Here is a 19,877-nt window from a genome sequence, read left to right as displayed (position 1 = left end):
GAGAATTTAGCTTTTTTTCAAACACCTGAAAGTGTTTAACTGCAATCTAAAGCCATAATCATTATGGCTTTAGATTATCATTATACATAATCAATTGTATGTATAAAAAAAAAGATATATATATATATACAGTATATATTATGTAAATGTACCTGCATATCTAAGCATACCTCTTGAGCTGTCTGTATACTCCTGACTGGTGTTTTTGTTTTATTTTTGACTAAATATGCTTCTCTGCATCTGCTAAAAATCTTGGTAAAAGATTGAAAGGAATGTGAGTCTTATTTAGTACATTTAGTAATTGCTTACTTTTCTGAAATATACCAACCTTGCCAGCTAATATAGTTAGACAAGCTAGCTACTCTAACTTGATTGATGGCCTGAAATAGCTCCTTGGTAGCTAGTTTGGAGGTTGGGAACCTATCTAGGCTAGCTAAAGCTAATATCATACAATTGCTAGGTGGCTAGTAGTATTACAGAGAAACCAGGGGTTGAAGCCAGTTCAGGGAACAGAACTGAAAATCTGAAAAATATAGAAATGTTTAATTCAAGGAACAGAAACGGAACCTTGAACGAAAGGGATCCATACTGTTCCGGAACAGAAACTTTATTTTAAAAGTATGGCAAACAGTTAATAATTGTATTTTACATTCCAGGCAAACAAAGCGCCTATGCAAAGCCATCACTCTGTCACTCAAAAATGTATTCCAGTCTCTGCCTGCAAGCTGAAAATCTATGCCTGTATGTGTTTAGGCTACCTGCCCCTCACCCCTCTGAAGCATAGGCCACTGACATTACATTTACGCTTGATTCAGAAGATAGGGAGAGATTTTTCATTAGCTATAGAAGAATGGAATAACTTTTTCAATGCTAGTTAAGGATACTATAGGCCTAGGTATCACGTAACTACAAAAATGTATGTTTTTAATTTGACCTTTAGGCAAGTCCGTTAAGAACAAATTCTTATTTTCAATAACGGCCTAGGAACAGTGGGTTAACTACCTTGTTCAGAAGGACAGATTTTTTTACCTTGTCAGCTCGGGGATTCGATCTTGCAACCTTTCGGTTACTAGTCCAACGCTCTAACCACTAGGCTACCTGCCACCCCTGTTTTTAATTKTGGTGCCGCTCTGCACACACAAGCTTGTCGGCTAGCTAGCTCAAGCTTGTTAGCTAGCTAGCTCAAAGGACATTAAAAGTTCCTCCATAGAAACCGCTCCTCCAAGGTATAATTCTGTGGACTTACAGTGCATTCGGAAAGTATTCAGACCTTCACTTTTTCCATATTTTGTTACGTTACAGCCTAATTCTAAAATAGATTACACTTTTTTCTCATCAATCTACACACAATACCGCATAGTGAAAGTGAAAACATGTTTTTAGAAAATTTTGTAAATGTATTAGAAATAAAAAACAAATACCTTATTTACATAAATATTCAGACCCTTTGCTATGACACTCGAAATTAAGCTCGGGTGCATCCTGTTACCACTGATCATCCTTGAGATGTTTCTACAACTTGGAGTCCACCTGTGGTAAATTCAATTGATTGGACATGATTTGGAAAGGCACACACCTGTCGAAGGTTCCACAGTTGACAATGCATGTCAGAACAAAAACCAAGCCATGAGGTCAAAGGACTTGTCCATAGAGCTCTGAGACAGGATTGTGTCAAGGCACAGATCTAGGGAAGGGTACCAAAACATCATTCTTAAATAGAAGTTTGGAACCACCAATACTCTTCCTAGAGCTGGCCGCCCGGCCAAACTGAGCAATCAAGGAAGAAGGGCCTTGGTCAGGGAGATGACCAAGAACCGGATGGTCACTCTGACAGAGCTCCAGAGTTCCTATGTGGAGAAGGGAGAACCTTCCAGTAGGACAACCATCTCTGCAGTACTCCAACAAATCAGGCCTTTATGGTAGAGGGTAGACAGAAGCCACTCCTCAGTAAAAGGCACATGACAGCCCACTTGGAGTTTGCAAAAGGCACCTAAAGGACTCAGACCATGATAAACAAGATTCTCTGGTCTGATGAAACCAAGATTGAACTCTTTGGCCTGAATGCTAAGCGTCACGTCTGGAGGAAACCTGGCACTATCCCTACGGTGAAGCATGGTGGTTGCAGCATCATGCTGTGTGGATGTTTTTCAGCGGCAGGGACTGAGAGAGTAGTCAGGATCGAGGGAAAAATTAACAGAGCAAAGGACGAGTGGCTTCGGGACAAGTCTCTGAATGTCCTTGAGTGGCTCAGGCAGAGCACGGACTTGAACCCAATCGAACATCTCTGGAGAGACCTGAAAATAGCGGTGCAGCGACGCTCCCCATCCAACCTGACAGAGCTTGAGAGGATCTGCAGAGAAGAATGGGAGAAACTCCCCAAATACAGGTGTGCCAAGCTTGTGTCATACCCAAGAAGAATCGAGGCTGTAATAGCTTCTAAAGGTACAAAGTACTGAGTAAAATGTCTGAATACTTAGTAAATGTGATATTTCAGTTTAGTATTTTTATACATTTGCTAAAATTTCAACAAATCCGTTTTTTTCTCTGTCATTATGGGGTATTGTGTGTCGTTTGATTAGGGGGGAAACTATTTAATCCATAGGGCTGTAATGTAACAAAATGTTGAAAAKGTGAAGGGGTCTGAATACTTATCCGAATGCACTGTAATCAGTGGTGTAAAGTACTTAAGTAGTACTTAAAAGTATTTTTGTTTAAGTAGTTTTTTGGGGGGTATTTGTACTTTACCTTACTATTCATATTTTTGCCAACTTTTACTTCACTGGAAAATAATGTACTTTTTACTCCATACATTTTCCCTGACACCCAAAAAAGTACTCATTTTGACAGGAAAATGGTCCAATTCACACACTTATCAAGAGAACATCRCTGGTCGTCCCTACTSCCTCTGATCTGGCGGACTCACTAAACACAAATGCTTCGTTTGTAAATTATGTCTGAGTGTTGYAGTGTGCCCCTGGCTATCCGCCAATAAAAAAATTATGCCYTCTGGTTTGCATAATATAAGGAATTTGAAATGGTTTATACTTTAACTTTTGATACATAAGAACATTTTAGCAATTCTATTTACTTTTGATCCTTAAGTATATTTAAAAACAAATACTTTTAGACTTTTACTCAAGTAGTATTTTAATGGGTAACTCACTTTTACTTGAGTCATTTTCTATTAAGGTATCTTTACTTTTACTCAAGTATGGCAATTTAGTACTTTTTCCTCCACTGACTGTAATTCATTTAATGCATGTCATAACAAGATGCCCAGAGCTTCAAGCTTTCTTCTCACTCTCCACACCTACAACATTTTTGTTTATGCATGTAACAACTAGCTTGCCTGCTCTATCCTCACTGACTGGTGAAGCAATTTAATGAACTAAATGTAAAAACTGTTGATTTCACAGGTTAAAAAAGGAACAGAAAGGAAGGATATAAACCAGTACTTTTTTGGGGTTCGGGAACCAGTTCAGAACTTTATTTTTGCTAGTTGGAACAGTGGAACAAAACCCCAAAAATATTTTGGTTCCAAACCCTGAGAGAAACAGACAAAAATGTATATATTTTTTAAATACGGTATATATTTTATTTTTGAAACAGGACAAATCTTATGGAGCACGTGCCCCCTACGGGCATGCCAGCTGATAGGGGTGAGATGTCAATCCACCTGCTGCTGTATGTTCTACAGTGCATGCACACAGATAAATTGCAGATAAAAAGGAAAATGTTCTTTACTGTAATCTCCAGGCCCCAGCATATGAACACATAACTATTATCAAGAATGCTGATGTTAAAGTGTGTGGGACAACCAGCATCAACGACATTCTCCTGAGTTGGGTCTACTTTTTCTTACTTGCTGCAGGTGGACGTTAGAACCCCGCGCTTTGACGCCCTCACGAGGAGGCAAGTGGAAGCAAAACATTCGAGCAGGGTCAAAGCGAAGCGATTCACTTTGAAGGAGAAAACAACAAACCAGGAAGTAGGTAGGCGGTAACGTAATCGGCTGTTGAACGGGGACCACAAACTCAATACAAAAGTTCGACACATTTGATGCATCAGGATTAAAGAAGTTATCACTCCGGTGGCAAAGGACTCAATTTTCCAACAACATGTATAATGATCTGGTAGGTGCTGGAACAATCGTTATTTTCTGATGTGCTTGAAATATTTTGATTAGAAAACAAAACATTACAGCGTTATAACCAGTCTCAGTCGAGTCCACGCCGTCTATCTTTCTCACTTGAGAATCTAAATGCAACAGGTTGATCATTTCGTCTCCTGTTTGGGCTTCATATTATGTTATGAAAAAGTTCTGTTTTGCCCTCACCGCAAATTCTTTCTGACCAAGATGTCGCGGCAATGTCGCTTTTGAGGAAATGGACCAAAGTGTTGAAATTGTACATTTCTCTACTGGCGCCTGCGCAACAGTTGTTGCTTTTGGGTAGTATAGTTTGATTTGATAATCACACTTGAATGTAGCCAAATCTATTTATTAGATAACAACAATAAATCTTGAAACAATATCTTGAACAATATTACAAGAAAACTGTAATTAGTTAACACCTCAAAGACAACCTCGACATGAAGCTTCAACTGTGTAAATTTGAAGGAGATGATAGTCAAATATACAAGGCTAACTTAAATACTACACCTTACTCTTTATGGGCTCTATGGGAGAATACTGGAAAACCCCGTATGAACTTACTGTGGAATACTGTACTGTGCTTCCTCCTCAGGAGAGGATGTAATAAAGTCTTGAAGTTTACTGAACAAAAATATAAACGCAACATGTAAAGTGTCGGTTACATGAGATGAWAAAAAAGATCCCAGAAATGTTCCATGCGCACAACAAGCTTATGTCTCTTATTATGTGCAGACATTTGTTTACATCCTTGTTAGTGAGCATTTCTCCTTTGCCAAGATAAGGTGACAGGTGTGGCATATCAAGAAGCTGATTAAACATGATGATCATTACACATGTGCACCTTGTGCTGGGAATAATAGAAGGCCACTAAAATGTGCAGTGTTAACACACAACACAATGCCACAGATGTCTCATGTTTTGAGAGAGCGTGCAATTGGCATGTTGACTGCAGGAATGTCCACCAGAGCTYTTGCCAGAGAATTGAATGTTCATTTTTCTACCATAAGCCACTTCCAATGTCATTTTAGAAAATTTGGCAGTACATCCAACTGGCCTCACAACCGCAGAACACATGTAACCACGCCAGCCCAGGACCTCCACATCCAGCTTCTTCACCTGTGGGATCGTCTGAGACCAGCCACCTGGACAGCTAATGAAACTGTGGGTTTGCACAACCAAAGAATTTATGRACAAACTGTCAGAAACTGTTTCATTGTGTTCACCAGGGTCTTGACTGCAGTTGGGCATCCTAACCGACTTCAGTGGGCAAATTCTCACCTTCGATGGCCACTGGCACACTGGAGAAGTGTACTCTTCACAGATGAATCCTGGTTTCATATGTACCAGGCAGATGTACCAGGCGTTGTGTGGGCGAGCCGTTTGTTGATGTCAACGTTGTGAGCAGTGTCCCATGGTGGGAGTGGGGTTATGGTATGGGCAGGCATAAGCTATGGACAACGAACACAATTGCATTTTATCGATGGCAATTTGAATGCGCAGAGACACAGTGACCAGATCCTGAGGCCCATTGTCGTGCCTTTCAACTGCCGCCATCACCTCATGTTTCAATATGATAATGCACGGCCCCATGTCACAAGGATCTGTACACAATTCCTGGAAGCTGAAAATGTTCCAGTTCTTCCATGGCCTGCATACTCACCAGACATGTCACCAATTGAGCATGTTTGGGTTGCTCTCGATCATCGTGTACGACAGCGTGTTCCGTTTCCTGTCAATTTCCAGCATCTTCGCACAGCCATTGAAGAGGAGTGGGACAACATTCCACAGGCCACAATCAACAACCCGATCAACTCTATGCGAAGGAGATGTGTCGGGCAGCATGAGGCAAATGGTGGTCACACCAGCTACTGACTGGCTTTCTGATCCATGACCCTTTTTTTAAGGTATGTGTGACCAACAGATGCATATCTGTATTCCCAGTCATGTGAAATTGACTGATTTTCTTTATATGAACTGTAACTCAGTAAAATATTTGAAATTGTTGCATGTTGCATTTATATTTTTGTTCAGTGTACAATTGACTAAAGGGATGATTCCTAAAAGGAAAAAAAATATTTTATTTGTATTTTCATTAAATATAATCCATAGAAGGGTCCTTTGGAAGAAAGATTGTTGACATATTTGACATTTGTATCTTAAAGCATAATTGGAAAAAATAATAAATTGAAGAGGTATATTTGTGACATTTTGGCTTTACCCTTTAAGACTACATCATTTTTCGTCTGTAGGTGCTACAAAGCGAAAATGTGTGTCATATGAAGCTTTACCGCTGACTCTGTAATATTAGTAGTATATTGAATATTGAAAATATATTAATGGATAAAATATGATATGGCAAATGTTCTACATATTGTTTAACATAATATACTCTACAGGCATATCCAAGTTCCTGAGTGGTATTTCTGCTACTTTTAGGGTTATGGTCCAATTTGTAAGCGTTACCAACATAGTCAATGTATACATGGATTCAAAATGGTAGCTCTCTGCTGGTTATTTGCAGGGTGTGCAATGGTACAAGTAAAAGAAGTGCTGTGATTGGTTACATTGCTTACTATGCCAATTTCTCTGTATAAAACGGGCCATAACCTTAAAACTAGCAGAGATCCCACTGGAACTTTGATATGCCCATAGATCAATTTATTATGTTAAACAATATGCACGTTTATATTTTTCAGTATTCATAAATTAATGTAAGACAATTGTTATTGAAATGAAAATACTACTCCTATTACAGAGCAAGCAGTAAAGATTCAAATGACAACAATTTTTGCTTTGTAGCACCTACAGATGAAACATTAGATCTGTAATTCATAGCGTTGAAACTGCCACGTCCGTTTGCGATATGACAACAACAAAGATGCTACTTCAAACAACAAACACTGTTTTTTTCTTTCGGACATCATTGCACCTATAATAGAACATCAGAGTATGTACACAGTAATTTTTTTTACCATGATGCTGAATGATCATTCCCTCAAAACAATAACAAATGCGCTTGGGGTGGCCAGTGGTGCTGTTTCGCCTATCGCGGATCTCAGCTTTAGAGAATGTCTGGGTAAGACCAAAATGTCACAAATGTTCCAACTTCAATTGATTATTCCTCAATTAAGCTTTYAGATACAAATGTCAAATATGCAGTACCAGTCAAAAGTTTGGACYCACCTACTCATTCAAAGGTTTTTCTTTATTTTGACTATTTTCAACATTGTAGAATAATAGTGAAGACCTCAACTATGAAATAACACATATGGAATCATGTAGTAACCAAAAAGTGTTCAAATCAAAATATATTTTAGATTCTTCAAAGTAGCCACTCTGCCTTGATGACAGCTTTGCACACTCTTGGCATTCACTCAACCAGCTTCACCTGGAATGCTTTTCCAAAAGTCTTGAAGGAGTTCCCACATATGCTGAGTATTTATTGGATGCTTTTCCTTCARTCTGCGGTCCGACTCATCCCAAACCATCTCAATTGGGTTGAGGTCTGGTGATTGTGGAGGCCAGGTCATCTGATGCAGCACTCCATCACTCCTTCTTGGTCAAATAGCCCTTACACAGCCTGGAGTTGTGTTGGGTCATTGTCCTTTTGAAAAACAAATGATAGTCCCACTAAGTGCAAACCAGATGGGATGGCGTATCGCTGCAGAATGCTGTGGTAGCCATGCTGGTTAAATGTGCCTTGAATTCTAAATAAATCACAGATAGTGTCACCAGCAAAGCACCCCCACACCATCACACCTCCTCCAGGCTTCACGGTGGGAACCACACATGCGGAGATTATCCGTTCACCTACTCTGCGTCTCACAAAGACACAGTGGTTGGAACCAAAAATCTCATATTTGGACTCATCAGACCAAAGACAGATTTCCACCAGTCTAATGTCCCATTGCTTGTGTTTCTTGGCCCAAGCAAGTCTCTTKTTATTATTGGTGTCCTTTAGTAGTGGTTTCTTTGCAGCAATTCGACRATGAAGGCCTGATTCACGCAGTCTCCTCTGAACAGTTAATTTTGAGATGTCTGTTACTTAAACTCTTTGAACATTTATTTGGGCTGCAATATGAGGTGTAGTTAACTCTAATGACCTTATCCTCTGCAGCAGCAGTAACTTTGGGTCTTCCTTTCCTGTGACAGTCCTCATGAGAGCCAGTTTCACCATAGCGCTTGATGGTTGTAACATTATAGCCTTATTCTAAAATCTACACACAATACCCCATAATGACAAAGTGAAAACAGGTTTTTTGAAATGTTTGCAAATCAATTTAAAATWAAAAACAGAAATACCTTATTTACATAAGTATTCAGACCCTTTGCTATGAGACTAGAAATTGAGCTAAGGTGCATCTTCTTTCCATTGATCATCCTTGAGATGTTTCTACAACTTGATTGGATTCCACCTGTGGTCAATTTAATTGATTGGACATTATTTGGAAAGACACACACCTGTCTATATAAGTTTCCACAGTTGACAGTGCATGTCAGAGCAAAAACCAAGCCACGAGGTTGAAGGAATTGCCCGTAGAGCTCCGAGTCTGAATTGTGTCGAGGCACAGATCTGGGGAAGGGTACCAAAACATTTCTGCAGCATTGAAGGTCCCCAAGAACACAGTGGCCTCTAGCATTCAGAAATGGAAGAAGTTTGGAACCACCAAGACTCTTCCTACAGCTGGCTGCCCGGCCAAACTGAGCAATAAGGGAAGAAGGGCTTTGGTCAGGGAGATGGCCAAGAACCCGAGGGTCACTCTGACAGAGCTCCAGAGTTCCTCTGTGGAGATGGGAGAACCTTCCAGAAGGACAACTATCTCTGCAGCACTCCACCAATCAGGCCTTTATGGTAGAGTGGCCAGACGGAAGCCACTCCTCAGTAAAAGGCACATGACAGCCCGCTTGGAGTTTCCTAAGGGCACCTAAAGTACTCTCAGACAATGAGAAATAAGATTCTCTGGTCTGATGAAACCAAGATTAAACTCTTTGGCCTGAATGTCAAGCGGCATGTCTGGAGGAAACATGGCACCATCCCTACTGTGAAGCATACTGGTGGCAGCATCATGCTGTGGGGATGTTTTTCAGTGGCAGGGACTGGGAGATACCCAAGATGACTCAATGCTGTAATCACTGCCAAAGGTGCTTCAACAAAGTACTGAGTAAAGGGTCTGAATACTTATGTAAATGTGATATTTTTTTATATTTTTTTATATATATATTTACTAAAATGTCAACATGTTTTTGCTTTTGGGGTATTGTGTGTGTAGATTAATTAGGGGGGGGGGGGTAAGGCTGTAACCTAACAAAATGTGGGAAAAGTCAAGCGGTCTAATCTAGGCRGGAGTTTAGGAAGCTGACAGGTTGGTATGTACTTTTACTGTGTTAGTTACCAGGGCTGTATGGTCGTGAAGGGTACATTGTAGACGGACCACTCGATAGGCTCAACATCAATGTCTTACAGTAGCTCCATAAATCCACAACGTCCCTGAGATGTATTTTAGAACAAAATAAAACAGAATACTTAGTGATGGTTGGGAAATTAAAACCTGATAGGCTACAATGTCACTGACCAACATGTTAGGGAAATGACCTGGCATTTAGAAGTACATTTTAGACCAATCTATGATAGAGGTTCAATGGAACAGAACATTCTTCAGCCCTGTTCAAGCCTATACTCTCACACAAAAAGTAATTTATTCTTAATTCACAGTAGTTATCCCAGATGAACAACTGTTCATTCAGGTTCATGTACACATGAGCTACTCTGAAACAGATTGACTATGATTTGATGGCAACCTCTGACCAGACTGGGATTCATTTAGTGAAGGTTATCTGAGAAAGGAAACTGGACCTAGTTTGCTGTCAAACATCATTATTATCTATAGCTTGCCCTGGTCCCAGATCTGTTTGTTGCTGTAATTGTCAAACATGTTTMGCATGATAGCACAGACTGGCACTTATTTACTGACCTAAGATCCATAATTCATCTCAATAATTTCCTCATTTATGTTAGCGAAGGGATTATCTGTTGGATGTACTTTSTCTATCAGGGCCGACAGACATGCACTATATATTCAAAAGTATGTGGACACCACTTAAAATCAGTGGATTRGGCTATTTCAGCCACACCGTTGCTGGCAGGTGTATAAAATKGAGCACACCGCCATGCAATCTCCACAGACAAACATTGGCAGTAGAATGGCCTTACTGAAGAMCTCAYTGATGTTCAATGTGACACCGTCATAGGATGCCACCTTTCCAACAATTTCTGCCCTGCTAGAGCCGCCCTGGTCAATTATAAGTGCTGTTATGTGAAGTGGAAACGTCTAGGAGCAACAACGMCTCAGCCGCGAAGTGGTAGGCCACACAAGTTCACAGAACGGGACCGCCGAGTGCTGATGCGTGTGAAAACCGTCTGTTCTTGGTTGCAACACTCACTACCTAGTTCCAAACTGTCTCTGGAAGCAACGTCGGCACAAGAACTGTCCGTCTGCAGTTTTATGAACTGGTTTTCCATGACCGAACAGCTGCACACAAGCCTAAGATCACCATGTGCAATGCCAAGCGTCGGCTGGAGTGGTGTAAAGCTCGCRGCCATTGGACTCTGGAGCAGTGGAAACAAGTTCTCTGGAGTGATGAATCACACTTCACCATCTGGCAGTCCAACGGACAAATCTGGGTTTGGCAGATCCCAGGTGAACGCTGCTTGCCCGACTGCATAGTGCCAACCTTAACATTTGGTGGAGGTGGAATAATGGTCTGGGGCTGTTATTCATGGTTCGGACTTGGCCCCTTAGTTCCAGTGAAGGTAAATCTTAACGCTACAGCATACAGTGACATTCRAGACGATTCTGTGCTTCCAACMTTTATGGTAACAGTTTGGGGAAAGCCCTTTCCTGTTTCAGCATGACAATGCCCCTGTGCACAAAGGGAAGTCTATACAGAAATGGTTTGTTGAGATTGGAGTGGAATAACTTGACTGGCCTACACAGAGCCCYACCTCAACCACATCGAACACCTTTGGGATGAATTGGAACGCCGACTGCGAGCCAGGCCTAATTGCCCAACATCAGTGTCCAACCTTTATAATGCTCTTGTGGTTGAATGGAAGCAAGTCCCCGCTCCAACATCTAGRGGAAAGCCTTCCCAGAAGAGTGGAGGCTGTTYTAGCAGCAAAGGGGGGACCAACTCCATATTAATGCCCATGATTTTGGAATGAGATGTTCAACGAGCTTCAAAAGGGCTTGCTTCTCAAGTATATTTGAGTAAGATTCTGTGTAATACTGTATGTAGCCTACTAGTGTCTCTAACATCAGTGAACTTCCTTTGTTCGTCAGTATGTAATGTTTTGCTCTCAGTGGGACTTGTCATTTGATAGCAGTCTGCAATTCAGTATCCTGTGCCGAGTCCTGTGCCGGGAGAGAGCAGGTTGTGAAGGAGAGAGCGAGGAGACTCACCGAGTGGAAAGAAAGAAAGAAAGAAAGAAGAGATTCTTGTGTTTGTGAGGCAGAGGGCTCACGGGGTTTGGAAAAAATGTGCAACACACACCCCCCCCTTTCTGTCACATACATATAGTATTGGCATAACACTTCAACGGCTTACAGCAACATCTTATAGCATCTTTTACACTTCAAGGTGTCGAAGTTCACACAGCAAGCTGTCTGAAATATGAACGAAAATTACATATGCACAATCTACTATGCAAATAAAAAAACATGGGGAGTGATGAACAGTTACAGGGGCCTTTCTTTCATGTACGCCTCCTGGCAATAAAATAGGCCTAGTTGAAAGATACATATGTTCCTGATTCTGACTTGGATCGTTGGGTGTATTCCAAACGGAAGCAAATGGAAAGAAGCGGGGAGGGACCTACCTGAATTTGTCCAATGGAAACTCTCGTTTTCGTTGCAAAACGTTCTCCGTTTGGAGTAAACGTATGTTGTTGCAAAACTTTTTGGACCAATGATTACACCTGTTTTTGTGTGCAGGTCTTACGTCGTCATTAAAAGGCAGTTATGACTTGTAGATATGACCTAATGATACAGTACATACAGGTGTAAAACTGCTGCACAGGGTCCCCTGCTTACTGTTGTAAATAGATTTTTGATAAAGCTTTTGTGAGAGAATACAAAATAACTCACGCAGATATCACCAGTTTCCGAAAACATGTGCGGAAGCGTATTATCCTCATTGACCTCTCTCTCTCATGCTCTCTCTCTCTCTCTCTCTCTCTCTTGTTCTATTACTTTCTTTCTCTCATGTTCTATCACTGTCTGTCTCTGTTTTTTCTCCAGGAGCAGGGTGAGGTGGTGGAGCAGGACAAGGTGAAGACCCTGCAATCTCAGGTGGATGGGGTGAAGGACATAATGACCCAGAATGTGGACCGGATCCTGGCCCGGGGTGAGAGGCTGGACGACCTGATGGGCAAGTCAGAGGACCTGCAGGCTGGGGTCAGTCCTACAACACTGTTCTTCCCCTCTTGTGTGCTCTTCTACTGTTTTTTAATTTTATTTCATAGTTAATCCAAATTAGGTATCCATAATTGGATTTAAAGTAGTCTGTGGACTTGAAGAGTTTGTGARCCACAGTTTGGGTTTGTGTAGTGTACTTCAGTTTAAATCTAATTAAATCAAATCAAACTTGCATTTAAAATTTGCAATACACTTTACAGTAAAACAAAATGCATTATACACATACACAGTTTGCAAAGCATTGGTTACTGCAAAACAATGCAAATGGTATGATTTTTGTTAGCATATTTCTAATAGCATCCCATCTCTCCCTCAGGCTCAGAACTTCAAGCACACGTCTCAGAAGGTGGCTCGTTCCTACTGGTGGAAGAACATGAAGCTGTGGGTGGTGATAGTGGTCATCGTCCTCGTCATAATCCTCATCATCGTACTGCTCGCCACTGGAGTCATCCCTACTACCTCGCCTGCTCCCCCTCTTCCCACACCCACGAAAGCGCAATAACCCCCCATGGCGGAGACACACATTTACAGTACATCACGCACATACACACTCACATACTTGTTAGCTTACTTACCACCTGAGCAATTTCTTTCAAGAGAAGCCCAACTTCGAGACCAACTTGGCTGATGATCAATAGCTACTGTTGACTCTACAGTTCAACAATGCGTCATCACTTTGAAATGATGCGTGTTGGCTTTTATGAATAACCCTAACTTATTTGCACATTTTCTCCCTTTTTTCTTAAATACATCACTGTCTTAACTCTTGTACAGCTTCACACCCTCCGTCTAACCAGTCTTTGGCCATTCAAACACCATATGGTTCATTTGAAGAAAAAAAACGACTAACTCCCCTGCTCTCTTTGTTAATGCTGTGCCGCAAATGTTTTTCAGGGAAGACCAAAGTACTAATTAAGGGGTAGATATTGTCATTGTAGCCTATATAATGTTATTTGTGACACATTTCTAAATTCATGCTGGCATTTATGGTTTCTATCCATTTGTTGTTTTGAGGGTATGTAATGTGATCCACACACAGTCAGGGGTAAGGAGTTAAGCCTCCAAGAGGTCAAAGGTCAGGACAGATTTGAATGGGTGAACATGGGAGATATGAAAAGATTTGTGCTGTAGAGATGTGTGTTTGTCATGGTCATTGTTGCTGATATTTATTTTAAATTGTTTGTATAGTTAGTCTTTTCTCACTTTTTCCACCGTATTTGAATGGGTTTTTAGCTGAGCTGGTTACTAGAACGGTTGTCACAGTGTTTTTGTTTTGAAAGATGGGAGAACAGATTTTCTGACTTGCAATGTTACAGTTAAAGGAACCATCGGAGGCCACAGACGAGACATAGGTTGTTGGGAACTGAGAGGGAAAGAGAGAGAATGGTGGGAGACTCTGGAGAAGTGAACGGTCTTTACACCTCTATCCATGACCTTCTGATACTCCATCATACATAACCTGCTGGAACTCTTGTCAGGACCTATGCTTGTTATCATGTTCCATGTACCCAGGTCTTGGAAACCCTGGCTAACTCCAGTCAAGCTGCTGTGAGAGAGGGATGATTGAACAGCTAACAACTCCCCTGCTGGTCTAAACTAATGTCTAAAGCTCCTATGACTGCTGTCATGACATGGCTTAGTTACTGCCTTGTTTTAGGAAGACACTATCTTTCAATTGTAATGTACTGTAATTCAGTAATTGCTTACCTATTTCTTCCCCTTTATTTCTTTGCCCACTTTAGTCTTAATTCCCCCAAAATGTATTAATTCTGATAATGTAATCTTGACTCCGTTAAAACGATAAATTGCAGAGTAGCTTTTGGTACATGTATTCTTTAGCTACTTTTGCCTTTGAACTTATCCCACTGCCCACTCCAATGGTGCAATACCATCTGAGCTTTGGAGAGGTCAAGGGGTTAACCCCCATGCGTGTATATAGTTCATGTTTAGTTTTTTCACCTGTTAGTACATTTGTAAACCATCCAAGTAGTGTAACATTGAGGTTCATTTAAGGCTATTTGTCGTCCCTTCTGAACATCTTTTGTTTTTCATATTACTGTATTAATGTTATTTTTAATCAACAATACCAATGAAGGAGTATGATATGACATGCTTGGATTAAAAAGTGTCTACATACTTAGAAAATGCCTGACACTTTTATAATGGGAAATTATTGAAATACAATTTTGCCTTAATCCCTTAGTTAAAAGTATGAGCACATATATGTTATATATAAATATACAAATATATGTTTTTTTATAAGGCTGCCACCATAATGTGCCTTGCTACAGTCCGATCATAAAGGTCAGATATGTGTAGCCATGGGGCTCCGGGCCAGAGATATAATGATATTTTAGACCAGTAGGATGAAATTGGGCCAGTTACAATTGCTGGAGAATTATTTGTTTTTCATTAATTGATCGAGTTCAATCATGTTGTTTCTGATTAGTTATATAATAAATAGTATTACCTTACGCAGTGATTTTGTTTTGTTCTTTCCTATTGTCTCAAATTATATTTGCTTGATCATAAAGTCACAAGAGGGAGACACAGTACACTAACACAAAAAGGTTGGTATAGTTGCTCAAAGGATCATGGGGAAAAACCTTAGGTTGTTTTTACTGTGTTCTAACTGCCGGGATCTCTCAATAAGCTAAAGGGGGGGGGGGGGTCTTGATTAAGTGTTTACTTTGTGAAGGTGTTATCTTGAATCAACAGAAAAGAACAGTTGAGCCATTACCAGAACAGTCAAGGTTTTAATCTAATATTTAATATCTTTGGAACCATTAACAGTATTTACTTGGACTGTATATTCGGTTTTACAGTGGGCATAAACAGTGTTAACATCTTGCAATTTTTACTCGCCATGCAAAGACCTCAAGGACATCCCTAAATCTCCATCCATGTGTGATATCTCACAGCACAGATCTCACAGACGGGAAGGGGGTCCAGGTTGTTTGGATCTGATCTCCTTAGGCTGCGTTAACACAGGCAATCCCATTCTGATATTTTTTCCACTAATTGGAAGGGATACTGGATCGATAGAGGTAGATATGTATAGGGCAGTGGAGGCTGCTGAGGGGAGYATGGCTCATAATAATGGCTGGAACAGCGCAAATGGAATGGCATCAAATATATGGAAACCGTGTGTTTGATGTATTTGATACTATTCCACTGATTCTGCTCCAGCCATTACTACCAGCCCACCCTCCCCAATGAAGGTGCCACCAACCTCCTGTGGTATAGGGGTTAAGGTATATAAGGTAAATGTATATGGGTAAGGTGACTAGGAATCAGGATATATGGTAAACAGTAAACAGAGTAGAGTAGTTCTGGTTTATCCCAAAGAATGAATGTGATTGTTTTTAACAAAGCATGAAAAATATATTATAATATCTTATATATAATATATCTTATATTACCAAGGTATTTCTCACATGACATTTTACATTTACATTTGCAATCCTTATGACCAATCATGTGTTTCTGAAACAACAGATTCCAATGTAAGAAACTAAAAGAGCCCATTTATACTGGACAGGAAATGGTGTCTAGGCATTCTGTCCGGATTCTGATTGGAAGTCATGTGGATGTGAGTCCTCATTCCTCCATATTACATAATGATGAGGGAGGACCGAGTGGACTGAATATGTTCTTTGTGTTGGTGTGGAACGGACCCAGACGTGACCCATTGTTAACCAGGCCTGAGAAAGTCTGGTTAGTACCACACGACCTGACACAGCCTCACATGGTTGCTGTCATCTGCCCCCATACAGAAATGGATTGGCCATAGGGCAGTTTGGGTAAATGCCGGATGGGCCTGTCCCTCTTTAACCCAGTGGACCGTTCTAAATTGGGGGTTTTGTGCAGAATGATCATTATTTGCCTAATATAGGGGCTTCAAGGGAAAAAAATGGGCAATGTGTTAGCCGATTTGTGGTCCCAGTCCATCCCTGCCCCCATACACAATTAAGGGCCCCAACACTGGGCACAGCTCTAGTATGCTCTGATAAAGCCAAGGCAGGCAACCAGGGTTATAGCTTACTTCTTATTCATGTTTATCATTAAGTCAATGTTGACAGATGATGGCGATAAAGAGAAAATCCTGCCTTCCCAGGTAATCCATTTATGATTTCTTTATTACAGTTGAAGGACAGTTAATGAAAATGTATGAAAACATGACGTTAGTGTTGTTTGGTTTAATGTCATATTGGTAAGATGGAGGACAACAGATATTTCTGCATGACCTTAATTACAAACATACTAAGCATACAGGTACACAGTGCACTCAGACAAAAAGTGTGGTTTCCGTTCACATGCATGTWTCTGTTTTGGTTTCATGTCACAAAACCTTGATGGAAATAGTTGTAATGATGAAATAATGTAAGAATGTGCATTCAGCTCAGTGATCAAATTACTCAGACTGTATTTTCCTACTGAAAACTTGTGAATTCCCTACCAAATGGAATATACATTTTTAAGTTTCTTTAACTGTGAGAAAAGTTTTACTTCCTCTCACATGTGTTACTTCACTTTCAATTTCCTGATTTATTTTGTAAGTGGGGTTTGTGCTCTCTCACCCCACTCCTCCCTTCCTTTCCTAGATGTCCTGCATGAAAGTTTCATATTATGACTGTGCTATGTCAGTTGTCATAAGTGGAATGTAGGTTTACATCAACTGTAACTCTTATGGTGAGCGTTATTTATTATGTATTATAACTGAATTAATACAGACTAAGGCTGTGAGTTAAACTAGAATTGAAATACAGTATTAACAGAACAGGGTGTACACTAGAAGCACAAGGAATTTGGGATGGAAGTTGGTYGCCCATAACTAAATTGTTTCAGAGCCACGCTACTGACCGTTGCTGACAGTGAACACAGACAAGGACCCATTGTTTGAGTTTTGGAGCCTGTTGAATGTTGGCCAAATTGTCATAAAATGCAGTTTTTGTTTTCAATCCCCTCTACTAATGTGTTTGATGCTTTATCAAAAGGCAAACCATGGTCATATAGCCCACTCATTAGACTAGCTACTGTCATAGTAGCAGTGGTGGAAAAAGTACTCAAAGTCATAATTGAGTAAAAGTAAAGATACCTTAATAGAAAATGACTCAAGTAAAAGTGAAAGTCATCCAGTAAAATATTACTTGAGTAAAAGTCTAAAAGTATTTGGTTTTAAGTATAATTAAGTATCAAAAGTAAATGGAATTGCTAAAATGAACTTAACTATCAAAAGTAAAAGTAATATTCAATATTCAATATTTTATGCAAACCAGACAGCACAATTTTTTATTTTTTATTTGATTATTTACGGAGATCCAGGGGCACACTACAACACTCTGACATTAATTCACAAACAAAGCATTTGTGTTTAGTGATTCCGCCAGATCAGAGGCAGTAGGGATGACCAAAAAATGACTTAAGTAATACTTTAAAGTATTTTTACTTAAGTACTTTACACCACTGCATAGTAAGCCTAGGTGAAAGTAAAAGGCAACGGCTGAATATGAATATATAATGAAGGCTTTATAACACTCGTCAAAAGCCTGTAAAATCTGTAGATTTTCAAATGATAGGGAAGGTGTAAGGTTTTGCCCTTTCACTTATGTAGTATGATCACGCATCTAATATTACGGACCAGTATTTAAATTCCGTGACATTACGGCCGCGACGTCACAGTGTCTGTTCTGCTGACTTCCAGAAAAGGGGTGGGTGTCACCCGACCCGACCAGCAGACTTCAGTGAAAGTGGGCGAGAGTAGATCAGGAAATATAAAGAATATCGACTAAAAGAAAGATTGCAACGAACTGTAGCCAACTGCAAATGAGATAAGGTTAAAATACAAGTTTGTGATATCGGAAAATCATCTTGGATAAAGACAACATTTGTTTGAACACAAAAGTTTATGCCAAGACGCAATGCATTGTGTTCAGTGACAGTTTACGACGGGAATAGAGATAGTAACGTGAAAGCAATGGTAAGTTTCTATGATTTTTTTTGACAAATAAAGGATTAAGAAATACTATATTTATATATGTTTATGTATTCATCATTTTGTTTATTAACCTCAATATTGCACAGACCTGTAAGAAGCGTTCCTTTATCACTGTATGTGTATAGCCTACATTAGCCTACAGCCTGGCTTTGAATTGCGATAGACCGTTTTCCTACATTGAACTTGACTGTTATGTAACCTTCATCGTGTGATACAGTTACCTTTACTTTAAAATATTCCCTTTTATAGTTTTTATTTTATTTGGATTTGATTTATGAGAGATCATACACAATTCAAACAAATTCATGCAAATAGATTATTTCATACAGACAGGGTTGGGTAGGTTACTTTCTAAATGTAATCCGTTACAGTTACTAGTTACATGTCCACAATTGTAATCGGTAACTTAACTTGTTGAAGTTTACATAGCTGGCCATATATGGATGTTAATTTTACTTTATGGGTTGGTTATMTAGGCTTCTTCTAACCCATCGCCTTCTACTTCATATAATAAAARGATTAAGTTATAAGTTATATCTTTACATTAATAAAAACCAAAGTCTATCAGAATTCCAGTCATTCCAAAAAAAATTATATCCCTTGATCTTCAAGAACAGGATTTGGAATTATGGAAATATAGATTAGCCAAATTGTTTCACCTGAGCATAACCCCAAAATCAAGGACTTATTAGCCACCAGCCCTACTCTGTTGTTTATGATTTTGTTGTCATGGCGGACTGATTGGGCTCATTGATTTGAGTTGAAAAATAATGCTGCGCTCATGGAATGGCATGCTTTGAGCCATATTGAAAAGTGCTGTTTACATGTGATAAATGTATGCCATATTCTGCATTTGCTATAGGCCTATTGTTTACCTTTTTGTTGGTGACACTTTGATATCTTGATAATATGCAGATGAAACAATAACAAAACTGTCACCCCGCCTTTGTTTTGGTAAAAAGCTGAGGGATGGGCCTGGAGAAATGTAGCCATCTCAGATTAATAGACAGAGCTGTAGATGCAATGACTGACCATCCATGATATTCACCACCTTCCGGAGACACCTGAAACCCCACCTCTTTAAGGAATACCTAGGATAGGATAAAGTAATCCTTCTAACCCCCCCCCCCTTAGAGTTAGATGCACTATTGTAAAGTGGTTGTTCCACTGGACATCATAAGGTGAATGCACCAACTTGTAAGTCGCTCTGGATAAGAGCGTCTGCTAAATGACTTAAATGTAAATATAAATG

General features: G+C 39.9%; 2 protein-coding genes across 2 annotated transcripts in view; both read left to right on the top strand.

Moving 5' to 3' along the window:
• Positions 1–3,970: 3,970 nt before the first annotated feature.
• vamp8 (vesicle-associated membrane protein 8 (endobrevin)) lies at positions 3,971–13,220 on the top strand. Its single transcript, XM_024001330.2, has 3 exons — positions 3,971–4,133; positions 12,451–12,606; positions 12,944–13,220. Exons 1-3 carry the CDS (start codon positions 4,119–4,121, stop codon positions 13,127–13,129), a joined length of 357 nt encoding a protein of 118 aa, XP_023857098.1. The 5' UTR covers positions 3,971–4,118; the 3' UTR covers positions 13,130–13,220.
• Positions 13,221–18,306: 5,086 nt separating this feature from the next.
• The window catches only part of LOC111973884 (vesicle-associated membrane protein 5), an 11,889-nt gene continuing 10,318 nt past the window's right edge, over positions 18,307–19,877 (top strand). Inside the window, exon 1 of the mRNA XM_024001329.2 lies at positions 18,307–18,607. Coding sequence (XP_023857097.1) covers positions 18,536–18,607 — 72 coding nt within the window. The 5' untranslated portion in view covers positions 18,307–18,535. The remainder of the gene's footprint in view (positions 18,608–19,877) is intronic.

The sequence above is a fragment of the Salvelinus sp. IW2-2015 genome, linkage group LG15 (assembly GCF_002910315.2).
Source record: "Salvelinus sp. IW2-2015 linkage group LG15, ASM291031v2, whole genome shotgun sequence".
Classification (NCBI taxonomy): Eukaryota; Metazoa; Chordata; class Actinopteri; order Salmoniformes; family Salmonidae; genus Salvelinus; species Salvelinus sp. IW2-2015.
Note: the sequence above shows the minus strand (reverse complement) of the source record. Positions and strands in the feature narration are given on the sequence as shown.